This window comes from Mirounga angustirostris, unplaced genomic scaffold (assembly GCF_029215605.1).
Source record: "Mirounga angustirostris isolate CCGP_5_RB_7025 unplaced genomic scaffold, mMirAng1.0.hap1 SCAF_14, whole genome shotgun sequence".
In the NCBI taxonomy this organism is placed as follows: Eukaryota; Metazoa; Chordata; class Mammalia; order Carnivora; family Phocidae; genus Mirounga; species Mirounga angustirostris.
In genome coordinates this window covers 55,137,427-55,155,278 of record NW_026991722.1, presented here as the reverse complement: position 1 = coordinate 55,155,278, position 17,852 = coordinate 55,137,427, and the positions used below count along the sequence as shown (strand labels likewise).

General features: G+C 49.2%; 1 protein-coding gene across 2 annotated transcripts in view; it reads left to right on the top strand.

Moving 5' to 3' along the window:
- L3MBTL4 (L3MBTL histone methyl-lysine binding protein 4) overlaps nt 1-17,852 on the top strand; it is a 496,448-nt gene that overhangs the window by 474,834 nt on the left and 3,762 nt on the right. For both annotated transcript variants that reach the window (XM_064577895.1, XM_064577896.1), the window contains exons 17-18: nt 7,198-7,367; nt 16,465-16,527. In XM_064577895.1, coding sequence (XP_064433965.1) covers nt 7,198-7,367; nt 16,465-16,527 — 233 coding nt within the window. The remainder of the gene's footprint in view (nt 1-7,197; nt 7,368-16,464; nt 16,528-17,852) is intronic.

Sequence of the window (17,852 nt, the reverse complement as noted above, 5' to 3'; positions counted from 1 at the left end):
GGCCAGTTAACTGTGGAACCAAGACTGGAGCTCAGGCAGCCGTTTCCAGCTGCACTCAACCACCCAAGAGGGCTGTCCTTAATCTCCAGTCTCCTGGCTCCCTCCACTCTCAGGGTTGTGGTGGCTGGCGGGTGGGGGTGCAGGCTGCCTGGGGCTGCATCGTCATGACAGCAACAGGGCAACACGAAGGGTTGTGTTAACTCCAGTCAGCCCCCTGGCCCTCCCTGCACCCGGCACAGATCTGAGAGAAGCCACGACTCAGCACTCCTCCAGACGGCACTGCCCAGTAGAAACACAATGCTAGCTGCTTGTGAGCTAGAAGTTTTCTAGGAGCCACGTATAAAATAACAAAGAAAAGAGAAAAGTTAATTTGAATGGCATTTTATTTAACCCAGTATATCCAAAATAGCATTTCAACATGTAAATCAAGATTTAAAGATGTAAGGGAATATTTTACGTTCTTTTTTTTTTTTTTTTTTTTTGTAAAAGTCATCAAAATCTCCGACACATCGTACACTTAGAGCACATCTCAGGTTGCACTGTCCACATAGTCCAGAGCCACGTGTGGCTGCTTTGTGGCCAGTACACAGATCTAGAACAGGCAGCATTCTTCATTCAACTTCTGATCCTATTAATCAGCCCCCTGGGAAGTCCCTGACAGTCCCTGACATTTCTGTGCTTCATTTTCCACATTCATATAAAATCGATGCAGATGAAGCAGGTTTGTGAGGAGGGAAGATGAAGAACTGCAGTCATAAAGCACTCTGCAGATACCAGTGTATGGGTTCTAAATAATAAGGTTACGAAGAAACAGCGTGGTACGGCAAACAAATCACCGCGCTTGTTTTAGTAGGAGTAGAAGTTACGGGTGTGAATCAGCAGTGGGCCAAGTGCCCACTGGAAACTGAACCCCTGTCAGGTGTGTTCCTGAACACGGATTGTGTGGTTGTCTCGCTGATGCTGTTCGGTCTCCTGGGCTCCTCTTGTTCTGTTTCTTTTTGTTTGGAGGATCCTGGGGGGTAAAGAAATAGAAATGAGGAGGGACTGAGTGAGTCCAGCCTGGTCAAATCTAGAGAAGATGAGGCAGCATAGAAATGACTGCCCCAAGCCTGTAAAGAATAAAGACCTAAAACTAGGGGATCGTGAGAAGAAACAGTTGCCAAGTGCAAAGCCCATTCTGAGCATTTCCGTGCTTCTCCAGCAGAAGCCACTACTGGGGCACAGGGCTGCAAGCAGAGTAAAGCCTCAGGAAGTGCTGGGTACATGGAGGAGAGTCAGTCAGTGATTGTCACGGTATACAGTGAGCGAGAAAAAAATAATTGCATATGGGGACCCATTGACATTTTATTTTTTCATTTCCTCCTCTTTAGAGCAGAGAACACAGTAGAATTGCTACCCCTTTCATTGAAGAGAAGGTTGCTTGTGAAATGGGTCTCTGTAGTTAGTGGGATTAAAAATAACTCGAGGCCCAGCCATGCAGCCTCTGGTTACCATTTATGACTCACTTGCTTCAGTTTTGTTGTGTGCGCCTTTGTGAAGAAACAGCCATATTTTTAAAGAACATTTCCATAAAGGATTTTTTCCCTTTGTGGGAGTAGAGCAGAAGTTGGGAGAACGAGAGGGGCAGAGAAGAAATCAGGGACCTACTTTCATGTTATTTTCAGATGAATTAAAATCCTTGCATCTTGAAATCATTTATTAGACTTTGTTGAAGTCTGTGGGATGGGGAAGCAGACTGTGCTCGTCCCGTGTCCCACATCTGTCTGACATGACACCCGAGAGGCAGCCCTGGGCCACACAGCCCCCATAGCCAGGCCGTCTGGCTGTCCCCGTGGACTTGGAGAAGAGGGCCTGTGCCCAGCTAGGGTTTTCCCCTTCAGGAGCAGATGGCACTTGCCGTTGAGACTCCTTTTTTTTTTTTTTAAGATTTTATTTATTTGACAGAGAGAGACACAGCGAGAGAGGGAACACAAGCAGGGGGAGTAGGAGAGGGAGAAGCAGGCTTCCTGCAGAGCAGGGAGCCCGATGGGGGGCTCGATCCCAGGACCCTGGGATCATGACCCGAGCTGAAGGCAGATGCTTAACGACTGAGCCACCCAGGCGCCCCAAGAGACTCCTGTCTCATCAGAGAGTCCGCAGGATTCCATCATCTTATTGCCTCTGCAAGAAGGGTAATGACCTAATGACTATTTATTTCCTCCTCTCTGAGTGCTAGTGAATGGATGCAGATCCATGGCCCAGTCTCCTGGTACTCTAGTTAGGGCCTACCCTACTCTAGAGCTGGACACACAGCTGAACGTGCTGGCCGAGGGAACTTGCGAGTGCTCCAAATCTCAAAATGCCTTGGCTGCAATCAGTAAACACATCATAATATATTTTTTAAATTCATAAAACCCAAAAGAAACACCCAGTGAGAGAAAAATAGTGGCCCAAACTTGTTACAACCAAACTGTTCTAGAAACGGCAAACCACTGAGGTGACAAGTATTACATGCTCAGTGTTTTCTGGAAAGGGAAAGACCTCTTAAGTGTAGGGATAGCTTTCTTTATTGTCACTCACACGTTGGTGTTAGAGGCAAAGCCAGGACTGCACATGCATTACATTTTCTGATGCAAAAGGTACATTTTGATTAATTAAAATATTAAAACCTCTAGTAGGAGGGCTGCTTTCGCAGGCTGAATTTTCTTGGCTGACTTTTAGGGGGGTGGGTAGGAATCATTGCTGCATGAGGCAGTGTCACTGGGGAGCATCCCATATCACTCAGCTGTGTTAGGGGGACACTGGGGCTGGATGCTGGGCCTCGTGGATGAACTACATAAGTCACCCAGTTAGGAAGACCCTTTCTGTCCTGTGTTCATGGTGGGCATCCTTTTCTAATCCAGAAGCCTCTGTTTCCTCAAAGAGCCCCAAGACCAAATGACCTGATCCTTTTCATTTGAGAATAGTTTCTGAAGACTGTATATACCTTCATCACAGGCTTCTGCTTTTTAATTTGTTAGCAACCATTTAGGGAGTATCTAATATGACATGAGCTGCACTGGGGTTGGTAAAAAGTTAAAATTCGCATTTCATAAAAATGTATGCAGATTTTTAAGTGGATATTTTCAAAAATCTAATTTTATGCACAGAATTTAAAATGATGCAAATCACCCCACATTTTAAAAGTCTGTCAAGAGCCACATAATTTCCAAGCTGGCAGGCTGAATGCATTTTAGCAGTGTTACTCGGTTCCCACACATTGGCACCAGTGTGCCTGGGCAGCGGATGCCCTGGCCGGCAACGGCAGTGGCCACGGATCCCACTTTCCTTTCCTCCCACTAGGACTCTGCACGTGACTTTGGTGACCAAGACACTGTTGTTCCAGGACCACTTGGGTGTGAAAGCTGAACATGGCCCGAAGATGCTGAGTTTCAGTCTGAATTTTAGCTTTCATGGGTTTTAGGCATATCCAGCCATGCTGGCTTTGGAAATTATCTATGTCCAGACATTTGTTACTATTAGAAGTTAAAATATCTTTATATCTTATGTTAAAAAACAAAATCCAACTTTACATTTTAAAGATCTTATTGGCTTTCTTCAGTGATTCTTGAATTGAGCAGTAACCCCTCTAGCAGATAGAAAGGAGCTCCGAGGAGCTGTACAAAGTAGGAGATTTTTGCAGGCAGAAGGGGGCAGAGACAAGCAAAGAGTGGGTTGTTTTGGGTAAGGTCACCTTTGTTTGGGGGATGGCAGGGATCTCTCAGGCAGATTACCTCACAAATGCTCACCAGGAAATTCCAGACTAACTGGTAGAGATTACATTCCTGGGAGAGGTTGAAACTGTGATTAGGTTAGGTATTAAGTCTTGGTTTGCTGATATGGGGCTGAGCACAAATGACTCCATTTTGAGCTTGTCTCTTTTTTAATACTTGTAACAGTAATGTAATACCTAACATGTTGAATACTTATTATGGAGCTGTTCTAATTCTGACAACTCAGTGAGATATAAGTATTATTATTATCCCATTTAAAATACCTTGATACACAGAATTAAGTCACTCAGCAACTGTGTGGGCACCAGGATTCACAACTAGGCAACCCGATGTGGACCCCACCCTCCATGCCCCATGCCACAGTCCTCTGAGACAAGCCCATCCTAGCATTCTCTCAGTTAGACATGAATATCTCACCCCAAAATCATCAGCTTTGGAAGAAATTGTACCTGGTAAATGGTACAAAGAAGGCAAGCCAACCACCATGAAACGTTCTTTAAAATGCATACACTCTCTTTTGTTACTGCTGGAAAATTAGTCTTTGCATGGTGTTAATTTTGAAAATGCATCATCCCTCCACAGACCTCAAGGAACTTATAGTCAAACTCAGAGTAGCACTTACCCTTAATGAGTGGTTACAATATACTGGGGACCACACTATGCCCTTATGCACATTCTCCTTCCCCCCTCCCATCAGCTCTGGGTGGTACATGTTCTCAACTGCAGTCGTATCTTCGAGTTGGCAGACTGGTTATTCCAATCTCCCTGCTCTCGGACTCCCTCCCTAACGTAACTCATGTCTTTTTGAACTGGAAAACTCAACTTTCTGGCTTCCCATCTCATTTTATAAAGTTGATAATAGAATTATTCGTGCTCAGCATATAACTAGTTCTGGTAAGCATCCCCCAAAACACGGGATTGTAGGTAAACAGACGAGCCCTTATACCCATGAGAACTCAAAGCCAGTGAGGGGACTGGTGACCCAGCACGTTGGTGGTAGACCTTGCCCACCTGCCATGGGAAGACTCACTTTGTCATATAGAACCAATTCTCCATTAAGTTCTGTTCATCCTTCAAGAAATCTGGCTTTCACCTCCCTTCAAACCAGTAGTTTGATTTAATAGGAACACAGTTCACTGAATTCAAAAACCAGAGGCAGCGTAAATCTTCCTGACTTCAGGTGTGCAACACAGCCCGAGCTCCCTACCTGTAGTTGTAACCTGAAGGCTGTCTTGTTAATTGAACTGACCCACAGGTCCCATCTTCCAGGGCCCGGAACCATGAGAAGCGGGGTACTGAGGAACCCCAGTGCTGTTTGGTGCTGGCAAGCACACCTTACACAAATTTCCCAGTGGACACCTTGGCACCTAAGGCAATTTGCTTCCAGAATTACGGTGTGGAGAATGTTCCTGCTGGGGAGCATAGTAGTTCTTTGACATTTTTAATGCGTTCAGCCTTTATTTGTGAATCACAGAAATCTATTCACCATCACTTCACATCTTTGTACCTCCAAAACAATAAGACTCGATAATTGTGTCCTTTTAGAGTTCTATACAGTTTGGAAATGACACATGATTGATTTACCCAGGGCATGGGTTTGAGATACAGATGTGATTTTTTTTTTTTTAAGTCCACGCTATTTCAGCAAAAAGCAACCAACTGATTGATGCAGTGATTCTTTTTCAGAATAAAGCCAGGCTTTGGCTCAGGTCTTAATCCCTCTGAGCACAGAGTGTTAACTCCCTGTTGCCCAGGAGAGCCCTGGGTGACTCTGGCCTTGACCACAGACTGGCTCGGGGACGCAGAAGCCCTGGGTGTTCAGGGCTTGTTTTGTACATGCTCCTTGTCCAACCTGACACCTTCATTAAAGAACATTCACATTTGTAAACATACTGGTTTTGCCAAGAAGGTGTGAAGTTTCGCTTCCGAACCGGCAGCTGTACATACAGTTGGCTGAACTACACGGAGGGAGATAATCTATTTACATACTAAAAAGGTCAGTGTTGGGCAATCAGCATTTAGAGATGAATTTGCTGCTGCTTGTAACTGGAGCATAAGAATTTGGGAGAAGGCCGCAATTTTGTTGTCTCTTTATCTGTGCAGACAGCAAGCATCGGTAAATATGTAGGATGTCTGTGCCGAGCAGGCAGGGTGGTGATGGTTGGGCTTCTTCCTAGTTTGGAACCTCTGATTACCAGCACGCATGTGGCTGTGAGACCATGCAAAGTGCAGGTCAGCCTCACCTACTAAAAACTGTAATTAATTGGAGGTAGAAATATTTGCATAATAGCTTTTCCGACTCTGTTAGTAAAACACAGACCATCATAATAGATTTTAAATTAGGTGGCTACTCTTTCCTTGTCATTTGCAGTGGGAAAAGTAGGCTTCTACAAGGCTTATAACAATTTTTTGTGGTCTTTTCAAAGTATTTTAAATATCAACGCTTTATTTTGCTCATGTGTGTTAAAAGCCTCTTAAAAAAATGACAATACAAAGGCATGAGTTGGGTTTTCTCCGAAATCTTTGTAATGTTTTTGTTCCTTATACATTCAAGGCAAAATAATTAAGGAATTGAGTTGAGATCTCTGGCTCCATCTCAATGTTGGGATATAACATAAGAGTCAAGTCACTCTGGAAGGTGGAAAACCAGGTCCGTAAGCCTGGGGAGAAGTAAGAGGCAGGAGGGCGGTCTTACCCCTTGTGGTGATAGCAGCCTTGAGCCAGCAAGCAGCCACTGCCCTCCGTGTCTTAGAACCGGAGCGCATTCAGAGCTCCTGCTCCGAAAAGAGAGTGTCCACTTAAGAGCGCCTGTGTCGGGACAGTCGCATCTCAGCTGCAGCCTCTTCCCGCAAGTCCCGAGAGGTCATTGTGTCTCCCCGGGAGCTAGCTCAGCAGCTGCCACCCACATTCCCACGGGGACCCTGTGCTGCATTCCACGTTCAGCATCCCCCAGGGGACCTGTGAAGCCAGATGTGGGCCTGGGCTCATTGTACCTTTGGAGACACACAGAGCAGCTTCCAGGAAGAAGTCGTTCTTTGTGGGCACACACATCCCGGGTGGGTCGGTGGCCAATCCACTTAACAGCCGCGTTCTGCAAGGCTCTGTGCTTCCTCTGACCTCTGATTTGGGGAGAAAGAAGCCAGTGGCAGTGACAGCCTAGCTCTTGGTTGGCATCAAACAATGTCTGCTAGAGATTATTTGACCTCACTTCACAAACAGCCGGAGTCATCTGGGCCTTATATAACATCTGTTTCTCAGGACAGCTGCTTTGAAACAGAGCAGTGGCGACGCCTCCTGGCAATGTTGCCAAGCGACTGGAACACCAGGGTCCTCACTGAGTGTGCACCTGTTTTATTCTGGGCCCCCAGGAGGAGGGACTGACCTAGGGGGTGCTCCCTAACTCACCCCGTGCACGTGTGTTTCACTCACCCTGCCTCTCTTCCAGAATATTCTGCTGAGCAGACACAGCAGGCGCTGCACCAGTCCGTCTTCATGTCCTCCGTGTCGGCCCACCCCTTCCGGGACCTTCCCCTCGGCAGGGAGCAGCACTGCAAGCTCCTTCCAGGTGTGGCCAACATCCAGGCCAGCGAGGTGGCCCGATGGACAGTGGATGAGGTGAGCGGGGCTGCTCTGGCCCTGGAGGGACCGGGGCCCTGCTGCTGAGAATTCCTCCTAGGCACAGAATCCACAGCATCAAATTTCAGATCCACACTTAAGGGAGAAGGCGGGCCTGATTTTGAGGAAATTAGGACAGCCCAGTTGGTTTTGGCCCCCACTCCCCAGCGGTACCCCAGAGCCACCTCTGCTCTCTGTCACCATCGGCCCAGGGCCAGTTTCAGTGGAGGGGCCCAAGCCTCCAGTCCCACATCACAGATTTACTTTGGGGAAGCATGCATGTATGAGCACCGTAGACTTGCACCCTGGCAGCCCCTGCCCTAAAAGCAGCACCTCGTCTGGGAAGCACCCACCCCCAGGGTGTTCTGTTCTGCAGGGTCCCAGAGGACCCATTTCTTCTCGTTACGGAGCAGCTCTGTGCTGCCATTTGTCCACTGGAAGCCACAGATGATCAGTTAACCTTAGGTTTGTTTTTAAAGTGAATTAGATCACAACAGTGCATAAGATGCTGTACACATGGGAAAACAGATCCAACTTTAATATAACCGTGCCTTATAATGTAGGTTTTTAATAAGGATCAGGTAAGTCCCATTGCTTGCTATAACGCTGTGGAAATGCTTCATATATAGAGCAGTTTTCTTTCAAGGAATACACTCTCTGACCTTTCTTTTAATAAAGGTATTATTTCCACTAGTCAGGCCTTAATTAATTTTTTTAAATGAAGGGAAACCCTGGGTCACTCTGAGGACAAGATAACAGTGGAGCTGGAGTTAAATTAGTTGCAAAAATGTTCAGTGAGCACTTCCTGCAATCAGCTTGACTTAACATTGGTTCAGGCCTTCCTTTCCAGCCCAGGATAAGGAGCAGGTGACAAAGGCCACGCAGAGGCTGGAGGTTCAGGGCAAGCCTGCTCCGTCCACCTCCTCACCAGCACCTCACAGAATCGGCCTGCAGGATTGCCCTGCCTAGCACTCCTCGTTGGAGCAGCAGGGGCTGATACCTTTCCCTCAGCACACCCCGCGGCCCCACCTCTCCTTCCACTCTTTCCAGATTATCCTAGAGTCCTGGTAACAGAGTGCTGGCTCAATATGCCAGCCGGCGATGACTAAATGTGATCCCGTTCCTTAAAGAGTACGCAGGGTCTGCCCCCTGCCCCTTGCCGATGAATTTTGACCGGTTTACAAAGCATGCAGTGGTTTCATGACCAAGCCAACTGAACTAAGACCAAGTGTGTCTGTGGTCCAATCATGTATGGCTTTGGCCTTGTAACAGCACTGCCCATAATGGGGACCTCAGTGGCAATCATCCGTCCTGACTTTCAAGCCATTCACTCAAGGTTCTACCAACTTTTAAGTTAGACTGACGGTGGCTTCTCTTCCCTTGCGTCGTCACTGTCATGCTTAGAAAGATGTCTTGGAGAAGGCAGCCACCTGCGTCCTGCCCCAGCCCTGTGTGCACAGAGCAGCTGAAGATGGTAGAGACACAGAGCTCTGGGTGTGTCTCTGCCTACCTCAACACAATCCCTGGCTCCCCAGACAAAGTCCTTGGCATGCCTTAGGACCTGCATGGACAGCCACCCCTGCCTTTCCAGCCCTACCTCCCACCATGCCCCCAGTGGGCCTCCCACCCTGTGTCCCTGCATGGGCTTCTCACACTGGTGCAGCTGCTACCCCTGCTACCTGTGGCCACTCCCGGCCATCAGCACGGTGCTCCCCTCCTGCAGGAGCCTCTCCGTGCTCCCATCTCCTCAGAGACTTTTTTGTCACTGACCTGCACTCACTTGTCTGCCCCTCACCAGATGAGTAGAGACCTTATTTCATTCACTTGGCACATCTCCGGAGAACTTCTCACTACACCCGGCACTTAGCGGATAACCCAGTGATGTTTGTTGAATGAATGTTACATGACAAGGGCATCATGAGCTGCTGGATATTGAAACAAAAACGGAACACATCCAAGCAGAGAAAGGAAGGGCAGCCATTCCAGTCAAAGGGGAAAATGGAAGGTTGCCTGCAAGTGAGTATGACTTATACACAGATGGCAGATGTGCGGCACATCCTGTGCTAACATTGATTATGACAGTGAACACTATTAATATACTGGGAGTAAGGGAAGTAGTCTTTTATTTTGCCCATTTTACAGTTAGGGAAGTTGAGGCACCTAGAAACTAAGTCAGGGCCCCACAGGGCCCCACAGGCAGAGCCAGGTCCTGAGCTGACGTCTTACCCGCCAAGCACCCTGCGGACGTGGGGCACATACAGGAGTGCCCCAGGATGGGGAAGGTGCGCCGGGTGTGAGGCAGGACGCTCGCTGGCCTGCGTGCCCGTCAGTCGGCAGCATGAGCCACAGGAGGTGCTCATGCAGAAAGTCATCTGTAGAGATGGTGCTTCGGGGGCATGACATGAGAGTGGCACCCATCTCCAGGAGTACGTGTGAGAAGAGACGGAGGAGAGGGACCAACCAGGGAGCACCGCCCAGGGAACCCCACCACACTCCCGGTGTGGAATCATCCGGGTTTGCACTTGGCAGAAGAACCGCCCGAAGTCAGCAGACATTTTCAAGTTGAAAGCAAGAACACAACACAGTGAAACAGATCAGATCCTGAAGGTGAAGAAGTGAAATGAGCCAAACATGACTCCATGCGTAGTCTCAGCACCACACAGTTTAGGACCCGGGACGACAATATGCGGGCTAGAGAGTTCATCTGCAAGAATGGGAAAGTAGTGGTGCCACGAAACGAAATGAAACTTTGAGGGCAAGAATCCAATTTGGGGGCAGGTGGAGAAGATGGTGAATTTCATATGGGACATCTTAAGGGAGAAGTCCCTGTGGATGACATCACAGCAGTAGATGTACAACACCTATTCCCGGGGTGGAAATATCGCATGAGGCCTCACTAATGGATGGGGGCGCTGAGTGAGCCTTTACCAAGGACACAGTTGTCCAAGGAGAGCCGCCGAGGACGGAGGTCAGAGGGGACCACAGTCGGAGAGAGAGTCCACAACAGAGAAGTGTCAATGGGAGGCAGGTGGCGAGTATCCCGTTCAACAGGGCACACACCAGATGTATCTCAGGGCTCCTGGCTGGGGCTGCGGGACTAGGCCTCCAGGGATTTGGAAAAAATGTGGACAATATGTGTATTCCTTGTCCTTAAGAGGAGGACCAGAGCTTTTATTAATGTCTCAAGAGGACCATCGTCCAAAGAGAACAGAACCTCTGTTTTCGGAACACTAAGTAGTGAATGGGAAGTTTAGGGGACCTCTGATCTGGCGAGTCCCAAGTCTGGCACTGCAGGCAGTGAGGGCTTGGAGGGTGACGAAAGGCAGTGGTGGTCACGCCGCAAGTCTCACTGGGACAGGGACTGACTCACTGTGGGGGACACCAAGGGTGCCATCAAGGACTATTAGGAGGCCAAGGTCACAGTCCCTGAGTTCTCTGTAGTGGATACACATGGAACAGCCCTTTATTGCTGAAAGAGGCCTTAGAATTTTCTAGATTTAAAATAAAACCATCATCCCTGAGGCTGTCTTCATAAAGTGTGCCTGTCATGATGCTTCCATAACCATGACTTCCCTCAAGGATGCATTCCAGAGAAAGTTTGACTTACTCCGTCATGTTTAATATATCATAGCCTCGAAATCTCCCTAACTAGGTGCCCTTGAGGACAAGGAGCATGTCCTAAATTTCCTTCTGTATTCTCACACTCTCGTAGCACGTTTCCTGGAACCAACATAGGCCCCTCAGGAAGAATCTTGGATGGGGTGAGAGTGTGGGCTTTGTGGTGACTCTATTTGTATCTTTGAAGATAAGGCAGCCCTCAGATGGGGGTTGCTTAGGGGGCATTGCAGTGAGTACCAACAATAGAGTTTGTGACTATTGGATTTTTTAGATGCCACATTAAAAATGGGAATAGGGCAGCAAGGATTTGAAAAGGCAGTGCAGGGCAAGAGGAGACCAAGGTGGGGGGGGTAGGGGGTGCTGTTCTTTTGTGTTTTGTTCTCATTAGGCAAAGTATTGGAGAGAGGAACCACGGGAGCCCAAGACAGGATACATTGAAAATGGACTTGTGTGTCCTTGTGTTAAGTGTCATTCAGGGAGGCTCAAGGCAGGAGTCTTGTCTGTGGCAGAAGATGAAGAGCAAGAACGTTTCCTTTTGTCTGCTATCCTGGCCTGGGAGGGAGACCTCCTCTCTGCATTCTGTTACCTGCAAAGAGAAGCCAGCCCAGGACCATTGTAACGTCGCCCAGAGCGTGGGAGCGGCCTTCTCGCTCCTTCAGCGCTCTGGCTGTTTCTATTAGCGCGGTGTTTTTCAAAGCACAGGCAGGCTGTGAAGTCAATTTCATGGTTCTAGAGAGAAAGACAAGATGAGAGGAAAGACCATAACTGTAGTAAGGGTTATTATTTTGTGAAACCTTTGTTAGAAGTCTGTGGGTATGTGCAACACTCTAGTTCCGGTCAGTGTGAAGTGTGTTTCGTACTCTGGGCCATGGAAATGGTCTATAAAGGAGTATAAGCACTTAAGAGTAGGAACTAAAATATTTTTCTGTCTCTTTCCGTATCTTGCCCAGAGCAGGTGTCTGACAGATGTGTGAGTGAATAAATGGGGAGGTGGGTTTTATGCAGCACCCTCCCGCTGGTGTGTGTGGGCACGTGGGGGCAGGTGACGTGTTGTGCGCACCTTACAGCCATGTGGCTTGTGTATGCTCAGGGCACAGAGGGGTGCTTTTACTCCTTACAGTCAAAAATGCTTTTTAAAGCAGCACATATAAATCGCCATAGCCTCAACCAAGTGCTCCCTAAACGTCCATTAACTTTAAAAGATGGCAGTCGCTTTAAAAGCAATCTTTACACAGGAGGGAGTGTTCTGAAAAATTCGGGATACTGCTAACTAAGCATAGCAGCCTTATACAAGTGGGCCCTTAAAAAAGGGCAAATAACAAATTCCACTGTTAAAAAATGAGACCCAGGCTGGAAAGACGGCCCCCAGTGGACTTGGAGCCAGTGCAATCTGACACACAGCTCCCGGCTCAGCAAGATCGAGAACACGACCGTTCCGAAAGATTTAAGGGAGCAAGCGCTCCACGGGAGGAAACAGGCCTGTTTCCTGGCTCCGAGAGGATGCCAGGAAAAGTAGGTCGCTGGGGGAGGTAGGTTGGGGAAAGTAATGGGCTCATCCGAGAGCTGGTGCAGGGTCATCTTTCTTAGTCTTCCCGAAGTGCTGTGTCATCCCCAGGATTAACCTATTCAGTGTCCTTCCAGGACAAAGCTGGGGCTTTAGCTGTGGGACACTCCGCTCCTGAGAACTTGGGGAACCCGCGCAAGGCAGCCTCCCCACAGGTGTGCGCTGGGAGCCAAGGCGGAGGTTGGCCACCCCCAGGCCCCAACAGCAGCGCCATCACCTTAGACAAGCAGACACGTCCACAGAGCCATCTTGGGTGCAGGCAAACAGACGGTACCTTCCTGGTTCAGAGTCATTCCCATTTACCACAGACTTGAAGAGGTAGACAGATTTTTAAGGGGAGACTGAGAGGGAAGCTTTCCGATAGCACTGTATGGTATGTTCAAGCTCACCACTTTCCAATTAAAATTTGTAGCAAAATGGGCTTTCTATTAATCCTCAAAATATAATTTATTCTTAGAGGGAATAAATACCAACTAATAGTACTGGATAATGACACTGAATAATGATCAAGACCTTTGGATATTTTTAAATTCTGGCCAGAAAAGTTGGCTTCAATAGATTTCATGGAACTTGTTTTTGACTTTGGAAAAGGATAGATTGAAGAGACTCAGAATCTCTTTCAGAAGAGGCAGAGGATTTCAGACCCGAGGTCCGCAATGCACGCCTTGTTGGGGGGCGGGCGCAGGGAGGGGTTGCCCGGGGCCAGCTGGGGGCCGCCGGCTCGGCCGTGATGAACTCTGACCAGTTCATCATTCCTGTTGAAGAATCCTGTCTACCTCCGACATGGACAGTGACTTCTTGGCTAATAGGAGGGGGAATGTGATTCTTTTCTGTGTGCCCAGAAAAGGACATTTTAACCCATGCAGACCATCAAAGCAACACACAACACATTTGCTGTGAATGGAAGTTCCTGTTACATGTATTTTAAAAAGACCCTCTGTCCATGGGGAGCCTGGATCCTCATTGCTGGCTTGGCTTTCCCACAGGAGCTATGATTGAGCTGTGACAAAATGTATGTCTTCTATTAATTCCTAGTCCTACTTTTTTATTTTTAATTTTCCTGCTGTGACATTCAGCCTCTTGCCCTGTGAAAGAGCCATCTCAGGAAAACGTGCCTTTAGAGCAGCTTTGAACCAGGAAGATGTGGGCAACATCTGGACACATTTTTGGTTGCCACAACGTGGCGGTGGGGGTGCAAATGACACGTGGCGGATGGAGGCCAGTGTCGCTGCTAAACAGCCCGCAACAGACAAGGTGGCCCCGCGGCAAAGAATGCTCAGTCCCCCTAGTCAGTAGTGCTGGCGGGGACACACCTGCCCTCCAGCAGTTTTCCTGGACTCTGCTTTGATTCCTTTTGTCGCACCCTGAGCCTGCGGGCAGATCTCAGGATTTGACCTTGCAGCGCCTCCTGCCTCCAGCTCCGTGCTCTGCCCCATGCAGAGTGTCCAAGCCCTCGGGGGCCCCCACCGGACAGCTGCAGGTGTCTCCCAATGACGTCCTGCCCAGTCCCCCCAACGCTGCTAGATCAGCTCTCGAGTTTCCTCTTGCGCCGGGGTCCTCAGCCCTACCTGCCCATGAGAATCACCTGGGGAATCTAAAAATGAATGCCAAACACTTGGGCCAGATCCAGCTTGATGACTTTGGAGTCTCTGTGGCCTGAGCCTCACCATCATTCCTGTGTAAAGCTGTCCAGGGGATTCCAAGGTGTGGCCAAGAGAGAGAGCCGCCACTCCGGGGCTCCTTGCACCCACACCGGGGACATGGCACTGCCGCCCCCTCACCCCTGCCTTTTCCTGCAGCTCCCCTTCTGCTCTGCAGTTCTAGCCAAACCGGACTCCTCCCTGCTGATGCCATGTGTGCGGTGCATCCTGGTGGCGGCCTTGCCTCTGACGCTCTGTGCTGAGAAGGTCTTCTCCACTCGCCCCCCAGCACTGCCTGTCTCAGCCTCCACCTCCCTTGCGATGCCTTTCCCAGGTTCCCGTCTGAGATGCCATCTGTCCGTGCTAGAAGCCCACAGCCTTTCCACCTCTCTTCTAGAACCTCTCGAACTTAGCACATTTGAGCATGTACCAGAGTGATAAGTAAGCCATCCTTACTCGCCATTTTCCCGTTATCCTCTGCTCAAACCATAAACACGGTGGAAGTTCCCACTTGGCTTGCTCACGCTCCCGCCTCCCAGCGCCCAGCAGGAGCCTCACGTGTAGCTGGGGTCGGACGTACCTGGCCGGAGGGCAGCCTCGAGAACAAGGGGACTACACCCCCCTCCCAGTGTCCCAGGCCCTAGAAACTCTGAGAGTCACTCTCTGTGACCCTGCTGTCACTCGCCCCAGTTACGTGTCCCTGCAACTCGACCAGCAGCATCTCCACGCTTTCCTCAGCTCTGTGCTTTTCAGCCACCGAAGAAGAGTGAATCATATTAACTCAACCAACAGAGCACCGGGCGCTCGGGCGAAGCAGCTCAGAACACTAAAGCCTCCCAGGTGCATCTAGGGCTCGAGGATGCCGTTGTGTGGCAGCATGATGACTGGTTTGGGAAGATTTTTTTTTTAATTCTCACCATCCCGCACTTTGGAAGGATGACTGTAGATGACTCATGATAAAATATACTTGTGGCATCTGAGGTGAGTAAAGCAGACACCAACATGTTGATGGCCCCTAAAAAAATGTTCTGAAATCTTCGTATTAAATACAGCTGTGAGTCAAGGGTGTGCGTACAGGTGTCAGGACCTGGGTCCGCCCTGTGGGTGTTGGTCCCTGGCTGCTCCGTAAGCTGGAGATCAGCCAAGGCCACAATGCTCTCTTCTGCCAAGTGTGGGGAGGGTCAGTGTCCACTGTCCTCTCCCTGCAGGGAGCTGGGGACTCCCAGGGTTCTTGGATTGTGGAACATGTTGATACAAGGCCCTGAGCTCCCTGCCTTCCCGTGGGCCTTTTCCATTAGAGGAGAGAGAAGGCTCACGTGCACCCAATTCGGTAGGCACAAGTCACAGAGAGCCAGAAATTAAAAGCTAAGACAATAGCTCTTACAAACATCATCTCCCAGGTTTTGTTACTGTTGCCTCCTGGCGTGCCTTTCATCCTGCACTGCAGACCTTGCCAGAAGGAACCAGAGTCCACTTGTCATTTTGGTCGTTGAGAGTCTACACATTATGATGTTTGTTCACTTAGTTCCCTAAAAGCGTCCGTTGGGAACACTCATAGCTTCCTGCGCATCCAGCCAGGTCATTGTCTGGTCTCTCGAATTAAAAGGAACTTGGGGCGTGTGTGGCTGGGGGGCGGGGGAAGAATGGGAAATGAGGTTGAAGAGGGTGATTCTCCAGAACTCCACGTTTGGAGTCTGAAAACCTGAGTTCCAAAACCATCCCTGGCACTTCTCAGCCATGCGTGACCTTTGGAAGGTCGTTAAACCTCCTGGGGCTTCAGCTTCACTGTCACTGATGAGGGAATTCAGCCGGCAGAGGTTCCTGGAGTCCCTGTTGCTGGCTGGGTACAGGTGAGACTCAGACGGGGGCCTTGGGGCTGCTGAAGGGGCCTGGTGGACAGTCCTTCTCTCTGACAGTCCCTGTAGAGACTGCTACACACGGGCCACTCCCTCCTGCCTTCCCTGACTCCACAGGGTGGACAGGAGGATCAGACGAGAGAAGATTCCAGAATACCAGCACTGCACACATGGACGCTGTCATTGCCATCGTAACGGTAACCCCGTGTAGGTCAGCCTGGCAATAAGAGGCCAGAAGAAGGACTGGGGGCTGGTCTAATTTCTGAGCTGGCACATGCTAATGTGCCTTGACAGTTACTGTTTCAATCCCAAGTGTTTGAGGAATTTGAAGTAAATTTTACTCTAATGTTGAATTACTACAACCCAAGAAATTATTTCAGGTGCGTGTTATAAATCAGGCTTTTCATCTTACACTGTAGGTGGCTGAATTTGTACAGTCCCTTCTGGGCTGCGAAGAGCATGCCAAGTGCTTCAAGAAAGAGGTAAGAAATGCAAAAACTGTATTTCCATGCTTCTGGCCCCCAAAGTGCTTTGTTTTCATTTACTTAAGTGTAACTCAGAGCAGCTGGGTGGAAAGGAGAGAGGGGTCAGTGTGGGACAGAGCCCAGCAGTGCAGTCGGGCACATCAGGGTCAGCCCCTGTCTTTGTCTTGCTTATGCTTAGCTGTGCTTTGTCACAATGCTGTGGTGCTTGGCCCATGGGGCCTACTCAAGAAATAGACTAGTCGGTGGAAGAATGAATGAACATGTCAGTTAATTCTTATGGGTGCCATGTAGGCTCTGCTGTGATGACTTAGGCTTCACTGGGGGCAGGAGGGGTCCTGCGAGGAGCCTGCTCCCAGGGAGGAGAGGGGATCTGTCTACCCCACAGTGACCTGGGACCATCCTGTGTATCCCTGCACTGTACCTGCTTCAAGAGGAATGCCGAGAAGCCAGAAAGTCCTTCTATGGGGCTTCGTGTCCTACTCCCTGTTGGTTGGGAATGTTCCAAACTGCTCAATATTTGTCTTGGAATTAGTAGCCATAGCTCTAGGAGCCACAGAAGAGACTGGATCAGCTATAGAATAATAGTGAAGATATGGTGGTTATTGCTTATCGTGGGCTTGCCATGTGCCAGGCCCTGTGTTAAGCACTTTACAATTGTAGGCATAGCAGGAAAAGGGCAGTCAGATTCCAGCCCCTATCCATGTGACTCCAGAGCCATCATCATTTCTCTAGAAGTCTGCAGGAAAACTACACTCTTAGAGACTCCAGCATATAGTACACACTCTCCCTCTCTAAGAGGTCATGGTTCAGGGAAAATACTCTTGGAGTTTGGGGTCCTGGGCCCCCTCAGAGCCCAGCAAGTCCTGCATCTCCAGGGAACTCAGCACAGGGTCAGTCGGGTCGTAGTCTGGGCAGCTGCCCATGGAAGCATGACGTTCACCTGCTCTCGCTGAGCCCGGCACGGCTCGGGTGTAGTTGGCCTGGCCTCACACATACAGGCCGTGCTCTGTATCAAGCAGCACCCAAGACCCACCTTGTCCACAGGTGTCTTTGCAGGTCAGGATTCTCCAGCTTGGCTTTTAACGACCAGCGGTCCCCCAGTGGGCAGATCACTTAACCTGTCTCATCCCTTCTCGGTGCGAGGGGCCTTTAAAGCTCAGGGTTCCTGTGTTTCAGTGCCTAGGAAAGTTCTGCGGGTATTCTGTTCTCTAAATGGACGATTCTTCAATAGACACTATCACAAATGCACAGGAAGCTTTTTACGACTTTCTTAAAACTTTAAACTTTAACTTCCCACTTTAATTTAAAACGTAAATTTCAAA